The sequence below is a fragment of the Schistocerca serialis genome, chromosome 1 (assembly GCF_023864345.2).
Source record: "Schistocerca serialis cubense isolate TAMUIC-IGC-003099 chromosome 1, iqSchSeri2.2, whole genome shotgun sequence".
In the NCBI taxonomy this organism is placed as follows: domain Eukaryota; kingdom Metazoa; phylum Arthropoda; class Insecta; order Orthoptera; family Acrididae; genus Schistocerca; species Schistocerca serialis.
Genome location: NC_064638.1, coordinates 829,930,115 through 829,944,786, shown reverse-complemented (window position 1 = coordinate 829,944,786; position 14,672 = coordinate 829,930,115). Strand labels below are relative to the sequence as shown.

General features: G+C 36.0%; 1 protein-coding gene across 1 annotated transcript in view; it reads left to right on the top strand.

Moving 5' to 3' along the window:
* Positions 1–12,339, top strand: part of LOC126437776 (homeobox protein SIX6-like) — a 186,253-nt gene extending 173,914 nt beyond the window's left edge. Inside the window, exon 5 of the mRNA XM_050090485.1 lies at positions 12,150–12,339. Coding sequence (XP_049946442.1) covers positions 12,150–12,339 — 190 coding nt within the window. The remainder of the gene's footprint in view (positions 1–12,149) is intronic.
* Positions 12,340–14,672: the final 2,333 nt, after the last annotated feature.

Genomic DNA, 14,672 nt, shown 5'->3' with positions numbered 1-14,672 from the left:
TTGCTATATTTGCTGGTAGTTCTCTATCCGGACACCTGACCCCGAAAATTTCGCGAATTTTCTTAATCGAACCTTTTTTCACATATGCTTCCAAAATTACGATTCTTTCCTCTATCGAGATAGTCATTTTGCAGGCCGCAGAGGGAAACATCTAATTTCACTGATGAAAGTAACTCATGCTGACAAAAGAATGCTAACAATAGATTATTGCATAAAACTGCCCACTGTTGTAGCTGTTTACTTATTTCAGAAGTCAAAATGTTGCATTTGCACTCAAAGGTGAGGCAGGCTCTTTTAACTGTACCAATAACCTTATTCCCTACATGAAGTCCCTTTTTGGCTGGTTTTCTCAAATAGCCTGTGGCACAACTCTTTATGGCAGCACTATGTCAAACAAGGCAAAAGAAATTGGGGGAAATCTTGGAGAATATGGCAGCAAAATTGCATGGAATCTGATCAGAAAGCTCAATGGGGACCCAAAAAAAGCAAAGAAATGGTTAGAGCAACTCCTAATCAAACTGCACACACCTACTACTGAATGGCACGCCCAACAAAAAATATGAGAAAAGCAAGTTACAACGTGATGTTGTTGTTGTTGTTGTTGTTGTGGTCTTCAGTCCTGAGACTGGTTTGATGCAGCTCTCCATGCTACTCTATCCTGTGCAAGCTTTTTCATCTCCCAGTACCTACTGCAACCTACATCCTTCTGAATCTGCTTAGTGTATTCATCTCTCGGTCTCCCCCTACGATTTTTACCCTCCACGCTGCCCTCCAATACTAAATTGGTGATCCCTTGATGCCTCAGAACATGTCCTACCAACCGATCCCTTCTTCTGATCAAGTTGTGCCACAAACTTCTCTTCTCCCCAATCCTATTCAATACTTCCTCATTAGTTATGTGATCTACCCATCTAATCTTCAGCATTCTTCTGCAGCACCACATTTCGAAAGCTTCTATTCTCTTCTTGTCCAAACTATTTATCGTCCATGTTTCACTTCCATACATGGCTACACTCCATACGAATACTTTCAGAAATGACTTCCTGACACCTAAATCAATACTGGATGTTAACAAATTTCTCTTCTTCAGAAACGCTTTCCTTGCCATTGCCAGCCTACATTTTATATCCTCTCTACTTCGACCATCATCAGTTATTTTGCTCCCCAAATAGCAAAACTCCTTTACTACTTTAAGTGTCTCATTTCCTAATCTAATTCCCTCAGCATCACCGGACTTAATTAGACTACATTCCATTATCCTTGTTTTGCTTTTGTTGATGTTCATCTTATATCCTCCTTTCAAGACACTGTCCATTCCATTCAACTGCTCTTCCAAGTCCTTTGCTGTCTCTGACAGAATTACAATGTCATCGGCGAACCTCAAAGTTTTTATTTCTTCTCCATGAATTTTAATACCTACTCCGAATTTTTCTTTTGTTTCCTTTACTGCTTGCTCAATATACAGATTGAACAACATCGGGGAGAGGCTACAACCCTGTCTTACTCCCTTCCCAACCACTGCTTCCCTTTCATGTCCCTCGACTCTTATAACTGCCATCTGGTTTCTGTACAAATTGTAAATAGCCTTTCGCTCCCTGTATTTTACCCCTGCCACCTTTAGAATTTGAAAGAGGAAATCGACAACTTCTCCTCTCCTTTCAAAATGAGAGAGCTCAATGAGGGTATACACTCTAATCAAGACGGCTGTGTTATTGATGTGTGTTCGTGTGAAATGGGTGAATCATCTCAGACCAAATGTCTAACATTGGGTGTTGAAGGCTATTCAGCCACTGCCGAAAGCCGTTTATAATCCCTAAACTATGGTGGAAAGCCAAGGGAATAGCAGTCATTAAAACACAAAAAGAGCCTTACTCACCAAGCAAATCGGCCCATATCAATTTTGTGCCACTCTTCAAAGTGTATGAAAGGCTGATCCTTAATCGAACCAATAACACCATTGATTCAAAATTAATCCTGCAGCAAGCTGGCAACAGGCCAAGGAAATCTTGTACTAGCCAGGTCTTGGCACTCACAGAACATGAAGTATATGAAAACAAACTAATAACGGGTTTGACTGGTCGATCTAAGTGCAACCTATGGTACTACCGAAAACTGATGTTCAAAACCCGTGATATTACTAGGGACCGTCAATTAGCAAAATTTATAGAATCCTTGTTCAGAACCAACAAATCTACATAGCTCTTGCAGGGATAAAAAGTCACTGGAAGAAGCAGCAAATTGGCCTTTCTCAAGGAAGTGTTCTAGCTCCCATCCTGTTCAATATATATATACAAAGGATCAGCCAGTACCCAAAGATATGGAGCATACTGTGAAGACAACTCTTTTTCTTTTTTAGTCATCAGCCTTATGGACTGGTTTGATGTGGCCAGCCATGAATTACTCTCCTGTGCCAACCTGTTCATCTTGGACTAGCACTTGCAACCTACGTCCTCAATTATTTGCTGTCTTACAGTTTTTGCCCTCTGCAGCTCCCTCTAATACCATGAAAGTCATTCCCTGATGTCTTAACATATCTCGTATCATCCTACCCCATCTCCTTGTCAGTGATTCCCACATTTCCTTTCCTCTCCAATTCTGTGCAGAATGTCCTCATTCCTTACCTTATCAGTCCACCTAATTTTCAACATTCGTCTGTAACACCACATGTCAGATGCTTTGATTCTCTTCTGTTTTGGTGTTTCACGATCCACGTTTCATTACCGTACAATGCAGTGCTCCAAACATACATTCTCAGAAATGTCTTCCGCAAAATTAAGGCCTATGTTTGATACTATAACCCACTCATCGTAAGAATAAGCCTTATGTAAACAAACACAAATGTGATCATTGGTCAGAAGCTGCAGCACACATACACTGGTGTTGTTACACTCTTGGAAGTAGGTTCTGTTTATGTATTAGATATCTTATTACCAAGTCATGTTAAATGAAACTTCAAGATATTCAAATGTATTAACAGCCAGCAACGTTTGTCTCAATCACGCTTTAGGTATGTAGTTTTTATTTCAAAAATCGCATACAGTCACAGCTTCTACAGTGTTGTGCTCTGATTGTCACGCTGATAATGCGCAGTATAAAAATGGCTGAGGTTGCCAAGAGCCATGAATGATCAACCCATCGCAACACATGATGAGATTTACTCTAGCATTGTATGGTTTGTTATTTGGACAGTTTAGTTCTTTTGCATGTTCTGTGGATCATAGTCGTCACAATACACTATGATGTGAAATGCTTCACTAGGTTCACAAATATGACATTTTTCTCTCAGTGAAAACATGGCTGTTTCCTCATCATTTACATGATTAAGTTTTGGCTTAGTCATAGACTACAGCAAAACTTGAAAAATTTAACCCAACCACCCTCTGAACAATGGTCTTAGCCAATAGGAGGTGCCTTCCATGCCTTAACGTGACAGCCATACCACTGATGCAACCACAACACAGGGGTATCTGTGGAGAAGCCAAGCTAACCTGTGGCACCTGAAGAGGGAAGCAGAATTTTCAGTTGTTGCAGGAGCAACAATGTGGATATTTGACTGATCTGACTTTTTAACACTGGTCAGCAGTTTGTTGGTACCAGGGACTATTGTCTGTAGAGTACAGTTTGCTTAGGAACTCATGATGTTTTTTGTCTGTACTTCAGCCTAGTTACTGATCTTAGAAGCACATGAAGCAATGCACATTCATGACTACCCTAAGCAGTTCCCACCATTTTCTACAGGTTTTATCATCACTAGATATGAGGATGTGTTTTGTACAGCATTTGTAAATGTTTCAAGTTCTGCATATTTATGTGCTATATAATACATTAAACTTATTTGGAATATATTATTAATATTTCAGTTGCAAAATATTGCAGCAAGTAAAATTCTATATATTTTTAAAACTAGTTATATAACGTCTGGACAGTAAAGCCATACTTAATAAGTCATGCACCGTTTTGTACACTGAAACAGAAGACTGTCTTCTGCAATGAAGTATGGGATATTTGCAAATTAACTGAATTCTGTTAATGTCTTTCAAATTTGTCTGTCTTGAAAATAGAAATTTGTGTTACTTTCCAAAACGTTCAGTTTCAAAATGTATTTAACTTTGTAACTGGTTTCTTATAATACTCCTGTTTAATATGATCTCATTTAATGATTATCAGTGTGTGATAGAGTAATAATGTAACAGAGTGAGTCGTGATCCCAGAATTGACAAGATTTTTATGATTGTGACACCTTTAAATGTCAATAGAGTGTATGATCCTAGGTACATGACTGTGTTCTAGTGTGAATCAGCTTCAATTTTCTGGAGTTAATTTTTTAATTTAAAAAGGCACATGGATAAGGTGAAGTTAGATATAGTGAAAATTGTGCAAGATTATAACTACACAGTCAAATAGAAGCAAACAGGAGAACTCTTAATAATGAATAAGAAAATTGGAATGTGGATAAGTTACTACAAACAATAAAGAGAATGACTTATTGTTGCCAAGTTAGATACAAAGCCAGCACATACCACAGTAGTACAATTATGTGTATGTAAATGAGCTCTGCAGGTGATGAAGAGGTAAAAGAAGGTATTCAGGTAGTTAAGAGAGACAAACATTTAACTGTAGTGGGAAGACTGGAATTCAATGCAGGAAAAGGAAAAGAAGGAAAATGCTAGAAGAACAATGATCACGGAGAGAAATGAAAGGGATAGCTGCCTGATAGACTTTTTCACAAAACATAATTTAATCATTGTTAACACTTGGTTTAAAAATCAGAGAAGAAAATTGTATACCTGGAACAGACCTGGAGAAACTGGACTGTTTCAGATAGATTATATAATTGTGAGACAAAGGTTTTAAAACCCTATTTTAAACTGCAAAACATTTCCAGGGGCAGATGTGGGCTCCCACCATAGTTTGTTGGTTCTGAATTGCAGATTAAAACTAAAGGAATGGCAGAAATGTAGGAAATTAAGGAGATGGAGCCTAGATAGATAGAAAGAACCAGAGCTTATTGAGAGTTTCAAAGGGAGAATTAGACAACAATTGAATGAAACAGGGGAAAGGAATATGATATCAAGAGATGAAATGGCGGAGGTAGCAGAGGATCAAATAGGCAAAAATACAAGACCCAGTAGAACTCCCAAGATAACATATTAAGTGATAAAAGAATAAAATCTTAAAATGCACCAAATAAAGTAGGCAAAAGGAAATAGAGGCGCTGAAAAAATTAGATTGACAGAAAGTGCAAAACAGCCAAAATGCAGTGGCTTATAGGGGGCACATGCACAGTCATAGAAACCTATGTGACAAGAGGAAATGTAGAAGTCACCTACAGGAAATTAAGAGCTCAGATGATAACCCAGTGCTAAGCAAAACTGAGAAGGTGGAAAAGTGAAAGGAATATACGTGAGGTCTATGCAAGGGAATGAACTTCAAGGCCAGAATTATAGAAAGGGAAAATATGATACTGTAAGAAGAATTTTGCAGAGCACTGAAACATCTAAGCATCTAAGTGGATATAAGGCTCCTGAAACAGATGAAATTCCCTCAGAATTACTGATATCCTTGGGAGAGATAACTATGACAAAACTATTCCACATGGTGTACAAGATATACGAGAAAAGCGAAATATCATCAGATTCCAAGAAGAATGCAATAATTCCAATTCTAAAGAAAGCAGTAGCTGATACATGTGAATGTACCCAAACTATCAGTTTAAAAAGTTACAGTTGCAAAAATATTGATATGAATTATTTACAGAAGAATGAAAAAACTTGTAGTCTCTGACCTCGGGTAAGATCAGTTTGGGTTCTAGAAAACTGTAGGAACATGCAACTTATCTTAGAAGATATCTTGAAGAAAGGCAAAAGTACTTTTGTAGCATTTGTACATTTATAGAAAGCTTTTGACAGTGTTGACTAGAATACACTCTTTAGATTTCTGAGGGAGGCAGGGATAAAACATGGGGAGTGAAATCTGAATCTGAATCGTTCATTGCCACTGACCACATACAGAAGAACAGGCATTCTTAATAATATCAGGTAATATCTTAATAACAATCAGGTTACAGTTGCACTTACATTATTACAGTTAACCTTTTCAATTCATGTACAGATTAACTATCTGATATACAGCTATAATTTTAAATATTAATGTCAATCTTGTCCATTTCATAGAGCTCTTTCATATTGTATTATTCGTTTTATGTCAGCTAGTCATACGATTTTGTTTCCAATTGTTTGAATGGAAGGCGTCAAGCAGTGAGAGGCAGCTTGTCAAAAATTTTGAGGGCATTTACTTTATGGGAGTTTCCAGTTACAGCTAGCCTGTGCCTTGGAATGTCAATGTTTGCCTTGTTTCTGAAGTCATGTTTGTGTATTGTTTCCCTTAAAACACATTCCTTAATGCTGTTCTTGATAAAGAGTGCAGACTCATAGATGTATAGGTTTACAACTGTTAGTAGCTTAAGCCTAGTAAAAAGAGGACAAAAGTGCTCTTTAGGACCAGCCTTGCATAATATGTGGACAACTTTTTTTTGGACTTTTCAAATGTTGCTATATGAGGAGAATGTCCCCATATGAGATGTGTGACTGAAAGAGCTCAAAATACGCCATACGGAGATAATTATTACTGACCATCGCTCTCTGTTTCCATAGGAGCAGGACACTTATGAGATCTTTCTAAACTTGGTTGATATGTTCCACCCAAATGAGTTTGGCATCAATATGTATTCTTAAAAGTTTGACACATTTATTTTCTATCTTCTTAGGCAATCCTAACATAAGCTTTTGAGTTTTGTCTGGATTACAGACAAATTTAATGACTGCATACCAGTTAAATGCAGTGTCAAGAGTTTCTTGCAAGATCACGTTAAGGCTTGGGATGTCATGATGCAAAGAAAGTAAAGTTGTATCATCAGCATAGTAGATTACAGACTGTGATACACAATGGGGCACGTCATTGACAGCCACAACGAAAAAGAAGGGGCCAAGGACTGAGTGCTGTGGTACACCCATGCCAATTTCTACTAAGGGGAAATGTCTATTTCTAATTGAGACTAACTGTCTTCTGTTGGTCAAGTAGGAAGAGATTACTGCCAGTGTAGATTTCTGTAGACCATACTATTCCAATTTTGTTAATAATATGTTGAAAGGAATTCAGTCAAAAGCTCTACTTAAATCATATGATACAAGTGACACCATCTTCTTATTTTTGAAAGCAGTTAAAGTTTGGTCAACAGTTTCTAGAACAGCTGCAGTGGTATTTTTAACTGGGCAAAATCCATACTGATTATTGCATAAAAGGGCACTTTTTTAAAGTAATTATTTAATTGGATGTACATGAGTGATTAAAATATTTTTGAGAATATTGGCACAGTAGAAACCGTTGATAGCTCCGGGGGAGTAATTTATCACACTTTTTGCATATGGGAATAACTTTTGAGATTTTGAGTGAATCTGGAAAAACTCCATACTCTAGACATTTATTAAAAATAAAACTTAGTAACTCACTTATCAAGTGAACCACTCTTGTAACAACACAAATTGAAATTCAGTAGCAGTCCATACTTTTAGAATTTGACAATTTGGAATCAGTTATACAGACCTCATCAGGTGTGATTTTATCCCATCGAAATACAGGTCCTTCTGGCAGCTGGGGACCGAGTAGATCCCTTGCAGAAGTATCTCAGGTCTTAATTTTATCTCCTACTTCTCTGACTGATGTGACAACATAGTCATTCAGATCTCATGGATCAGTCAGAGTCTGACATACCTGGCTGGAAGAATTATCTTGTGTAATTACTTCCCATGCTGGCCTGCACTTATTTAGAGTACCTTCTATGTACCTTTCATGTGCTATTTTTTGGCCTGTCTGAGATTGGCTTTGTAATGCTTTTTATTCTTAAGGTATTCATTGTAGACCGTACTCCTCTCCTCCTCCCCTTGGTTATCCTCATTTTTGTGCATTCAACACAGTACAAGCATGTTTTCTCTAATTACTGCCAATTCATTTATATACCAACAGATTTTTGTGTTGTTACATTTAGGTCTACCTGGGGAATTAACTTTTAGTAATGGGGAACATGAATAACATGTCTCCTTGTTTTTTTTAAAAGAGGTCTTCAAAACCATTTTCATCTCCAGCTTTTCCTGTTTGACACCCATATGTAGAGCCCAAATTTGTGCTTTTTAACTTGTCAATAAACAATGTAATGTACTCTTCTCTTTGACATTTCACCCATGCCACATTAGATGCATTATAACAAGGTGGATGCTTGTGATAAATTGTTAAAAGCAAAGGATCATGATCTGCAAAAACTACATCAGTCAGGCTAGTCATATATTCCTCTCTATGTAAATTAACCATAATATTGTCTAGGCATGCATCACGACAAGTAGATGTGTTTGTGCAATGCAGCTTTAAAAACCTTAAAACATTTAATAATGTTCTAGATTTTCTAAATTTTTCAAAAATTAACATTATGCAGTTTCAGACAGTAAACAAACAACTCAAAGTTCCTGAAATGGAGATCAACAACCAAAAAACTTATGAAACCACACATATCAAAATTCCTAGGCATCCAGAAAGACAGCCAGGGTAAGATGGTCAGAGCAAATTGATCAGCTGGTCAATAAATTTAGCATAGTGTGTTTTGCCCTGAGAGCTCTTTCTCACCTTGTTAACAGAGATATAGAGCTTTTGTCATATTTTGCATATTTCCATTCTGTTTTGTCTTATAGTATTATCTTCTGGAGAAATGCTACAGGAATTGAAAGAGTCTTCAAACTACAAAAACGAGCATTGAGGTTCATATATGGGATCTCTAACAAAACATCCTTCATAGGTCTCTTTAAGACTCTAAGAATATTTACTGTAATAGTTCAATATACAGTATATACTCACTGATGATGTTTGTAGCCAGAAACAAGGAATTATTACAGAAGAACTGTGACATTCGCAAACCTGACACAAGACGGGAAAAATTTCCACCAAGGTTCTGCAACTCTCACAGAAGTCCATAGGGGAGTAACTGAGTCAAGAATAAACATATATAACGAGCTTCCCATCAGTATAAAAAAGAAAATTAATAACATGAAGATACTGAAAAGGAAACTAAAAGTGTTCCTCAAAGAATAAACTTATTATAAAGTGAATGAATTCCTAGACTAATAAGGCATCCTTTTGAATAAAAGTAGAGGAAAGGAAATCTTTACTTATGTCATGAAGACAAAATTGTGTACTCCTAACATAAATTATAGTGATAAAATGTAAATTTATTTATAACATAGATTAAAATGTGCACTACCATTTATTCTAGTCTATTAAGTATTCACTTGAATTCACTTATGTGATGAAGATAAAAATTTTGTATTTTAGTTTAAATCATAATGACATAATGTAAATTTCATTATTTATTTATGGCACTAGGATAAAAATGTGTACTTCCATTCATTCTGCTATTTTAAGCATTCACTTGAATGCAGCTTGTAATATTGTCCACAATTCATAGAAAATCAGTATTTGTATGATATATAAAATGCTCACATGATTTTGCATTATATCCCTTGACTCCTCCTGTATTACTAGTAAACAATTTGTACAATACGTAATCAACAGAACCAAATAAGAAACCAAATCAAATGAATTGACAGTAATATGCCTTTTTGTCTTGAAGGTAAGCACTGGCCAACAAATCTGTCCCACAATTTATTGAACATAAGCTTAAGTTTTTATCTGCATACTATTACTGTTGTTTTCAACTATTTCTTTAACTAGGTTTTGATTGTATCTTCTCATATCCACTCAAGGCATTCCTGAATAGTGTTGTGTAATTTAGGACTTTTTATCATGTTACTATTATTTACTTGATCTCACATGTCCTCTTCAACAGCCATCTTGTTTAGTTAGATATTTTCTTTTCTTGTCATTTCTTCACACCTTCAGCATTTTTTTCTGACAACCTAAGTACCCACGTGACTAACATTGCATTTTTCACTTCTGCATGGATAATTCTTGCAGAAAATCTTGATAATTTTGTTCATTTTGTAATCCTCATAATTGCTGCTCATGAAGTGTGTTTCATTTTGACATAATATGTTATGTACCCAATTAATTATCAATGTGTTAATGTTTGGGTAATGGTGTGAAATATACAGGAGTGCCAGTTTCTAATGCAGATTTATTCTTCATGTCTAATGGTTGACGCTTCCTCTTGGTTACTTAATTTCTCATGTTCAGTATATGATACAAACATGAGTAATCTACATTGCTTCAGTAGCTGACACATTTGTTTACTACTGCTCAATCATACATCATATATCATTAGAGTCCTCCAAATTGTAATTCTGAGTTCTACAGAGATTATTATTGCAAGGTCATCTATGAGCAACTACTAGAGAGGATGACAATCTATTGCAAATAGGCCATTACAACAGATACTGAAAAGTAGCTGATTGCCAGTGAATCTGGTTTATGGAAATACAGGGCCTATTCAGAAAGTAAGGTCCGACTGGTTGCAAAATGGAAAAAACTGTGAAAATAAAAAATGTTTTATTTGCAGCAGTTAACTCCACCATCCAGCTACTTCTCTACATAGTCACCGCTCTTATTTAGACATTTGTCATAGCATTGTACCAACTTTCCAATACCCTCATCATAGAAGGCACCCACCTGTGTTTACTGCCAATTCTATGCTGGTCTACAGCTCGTTGACTGTGCCAGAACATAGTCTTCAAAGCCAGCGATTCATGTGAGCAGAGATGAAACTCAGGGAGAGTCAATTACGGGCTCTATGGTGAGTGATCAAACACTTCCCATCAAAAATGCTGCAGGAACTTCTTCATTGCCCCTGTAGAGTGCAGCCGAGAGTTGTCATGCAGAAGGAAGCACATTACAGTCATGTTATGTGGGCTGCATGACATCAGGCGAAATCTCACACCAGGCCCTCATGCTTTATGGGAGACACTATTGTTTTAAGCATCTTTATGTGCTCACTGTATGCTCAAAACTGAAAAAAGTGATGTGATGCAATTGACAGGCATACTAGAGGTAGTGCCCAATGCATTGGTGCAAAGCTTCATTGGATTTTCACTGTGGTTTCCATTTTGCACCCCATCGGACCTTACTTTCCAAATTGCCCTCATATAAGGTACCAGTAGTATATCAACCTAAACTGTTCTCAGTTGTCTTCACAAAGATGGCTTCTATGCACATAAGTCAACATGTTGTATCACTTTATTGCCTTGATAGCAAAACGGCTGAAGACATAGAGCAAATGAAAGTCTCAGACGTGTAAATTATAGAGCTGTGTTTGTTCCAAATCAAGTAGTGATCAAGGTTAAAGGCTTTTAATCAATTTTTTTTAATTTTCAAAGAGTGTTATACGTGAACAGTCACATTTATAATCATAAAATCTCAGTGTTGTGGAGCTTACTGATTATGTGGGCAGGAAGCAGGAATCAAGTTTGGCCGGTATAACAGATATCTGATGGGTAATGGTCTAACTGTCCCGCGGAAAAAATTGTTTTCACAAAGTGTATTCACATCCTGCTCCAATACACTGAAATATGTATCACTTGAATGAAAGGTGCTACGTGAAATGAATGCTGACTAGTTGTAATCACATCCGAAAACATTTGTTGTGAATCTTAAAATTATTTCACCATTCACTGTGAAACTATTGATGTACCACCCTCTACTCTAGCTCAGACCCTTGGTACACACTTGGTAGTGATTGTTCTGTTAAATAAAACTTTTGCTTCAAGGTTGTTAATGTTGCATATAGGTGATTGATGTCAGTGAATTTCTCTTTGTTGAAACTACTTACAGAATGAGATATGTTATTGAGTGAGACGTAAAATTCATACCACAAGAATAATCCATTTAACAAATGTTCACAATTCAACTTCTTTGTTCAGAGCACACAAACAGGAGTATATAGATATTGCACAGTCACATAACAAAGAGAAGCAGAACGCAATGCACACTCCAGCCATTCATCTGAGGATAAGAGTAGTTTATTTGTGTTTCAAGCCAATTTAATTGGTATCAGTTTTGATTCAGAGACAAGAAACATAATATTTCATGCCTGATTTCTTGATTTTTCAACATTGAAACATGATGTTACATGACATACTGTTATTTTCTTGCAGTGGCAGCACGAGTAGCACTGGGAGCAATGGAACAGCTGCAGATGTCAGCCTTTTGTGGGGCAGTACTACTCCGACCCTGTGCTATGCCACTCATGGGGTTCCAGGAACTGGTGGAGTGAAGAGTGAACCTGATGCGTATATTCAGGCTGCTTACAGTGCTGGATACGATGCTGTTCTGTCACCTCAATGAGATGACAATGCTCATTTGAGCAGCTTCACAGATATCTTATTAATCTCTGTCCATAAAAAAAAAACTAGTGTGATATTTGTATTTAAATCTTCTATTGTAATCTCTCCAAAAAGTGTTACAAAATTTGTTAAAAATATTACCTATTTGTACTCACCACAGTAGCTATACTACCCCCTGAATCCATTAAGGGCCTGGTGAAAAAAAAATATAACTTTGTAAATTCAATCGAAAGCTCCAGCTGTATGGACTGACTAAGTCAATGGAAAGGGAATTTCATCTATCAAAGTAATGATGTACAAAGGTCCAAGTATTAGATGGTGTTGTAAATATGAATGTAACTTAGAAATACTTCAAGAAAATCACAGCAAGGGGAAAAATTATTTTATGGAACATCTGCAACATTATATACAAATTCAAAGAAAGCAATTAATGCACAAACTGTAAAGAAAATATATACACTCCCATGTTTTGAACAATTATAATTGCTGTTTGGAGCTTGGTTACAATCCAGATAATAATCTAGCAGAAAACTGGAGAAAATTAAGGGCAGAGATACTGAATTTGTCTTTCAACAAACAACACAGTTTACCTGCACTGACATGTTTCATTTACTAATGAAATTTCTTAAATTTTTGTCTATGTCTTAAATTGATTTCAATTTCATTTGAACCTGTAGAATTACATTTGTACATACAATAGAAGACAAGTAACTGGAAATGTGAAGGATTGTCCAATCAGCTGAGATAATGGGGAGAATTACATTGAATTACAAATGAAGAAGCAGGAAATGGAGTGGCTGATGCACCTACTGAACAAGAAAGAAAGTGTGTAGCAAGTGAAGGTATGATTATACAGTGGGAGTAGTGACTCAATGAAGCTTTCAAGGAGAAACAAAATGGCATTGAAGGGGAAAGATACTTAATAAGAGTTACCAAAACGTAGAGTAAAATATTAACAACACAAAAGGTAAGAAGAAAAGTAAAACTGAGGTAGAACAGAAGATATACAGTATTTGGGAGAAGTGAAAGATGCTCAAACTGCTTCCATTGGAGATCTTACAGTGACTAGTCTTTAAATAAGAACATGTAGTATTTTACCTTCATCTCTAAGCATTCTTATACAATCAGCTCTTTTGATTTTTAACTGCTGCAGACCTTTAATTAATTTCTCTCATACAAATATTATTTTTGTATATTTTATCTGTTCTTCTATGACTCCTCTAGTTTCTCAATTTAAACAGTCCCTTCTACTGACATATTACCAAGTTCACTGATTCAGATTTCACTACAATGACTTGGAATATCAAAGAAAGCAATTCACAGTGTCACATAAAATTTAATCATGATTGATTCCTAGCAAGTAATAAACATTACTATCCTGTATCATAGTGTCAAGCATCATCTATGAAATTGATTGAAATTAGTATTTGTGCCAATAACTGTTAATATTAAGTGTTTCTCTTCTTTATAGCATACTGAACTGACATTAATGTGTGAGAGTTGTGTGGTACTAAAACACTGTACATCAGTGTTCTACTTGTACCTGTGGCTTATATTATAGGTACCTTGGAAAACAGATGTAGGTTGTGAACCTTAAGTAGATCTTATAGTTTCAGACAAACACATTACATTTATTTCATTTCCTGTTATCTAATGATGAGGAATTTTATTCATCAAATAAGTGATTTGAGTGGTTCAACTAGACTCTTAAAACTCAATCTCTGAAGTTTAATGGAACCTGTATAGTCTGAGTAATTTGTTGTTTTAAATGTGAAATCAATTTCACTTGTTGGAAGATATATTTTCCTATATTTTCTGGGTTTTTCCAATGTGAGTTTTGCAGTAGTGTGAAAGCTCTGTGATACACTGATATTTTTTGTACCATCCAAGTTGTTTGCCTCATATAAGGAAAATCACACTTGTAACAAGTGCACTAAATGTTCCATTTGAAGAACTCAGATTAACTTTGCTCATTAGGGCAAAGCTTGGATCTTGGCAAAAGGCAGTAATACTTCTTAGTATCAGAAAGTCATATGTTATTGCTTTTAGCGGCACAAACTCTTGGGTAATTATCTGAGCAGTTCTGGAGGTAAATCTCTGCAGATGGTCAGTCATGACTTGTTATTACTTTAATTCTTCTATTTCTTCTTATTTTGAAAGATATATCAATCTTTACTTCCTGTATTTGTTTTTCAGTAACATACATAAAAAATACCCTCATGATTACAGCCTCTCCACATCTTTAATTCTAGTGATCTTTCATGCTTTCTTAGTGAAACTAATGACTGCCAAATTCCTGGCTTTGCAAAACTAGAAAATTGGAAATCACCCTCA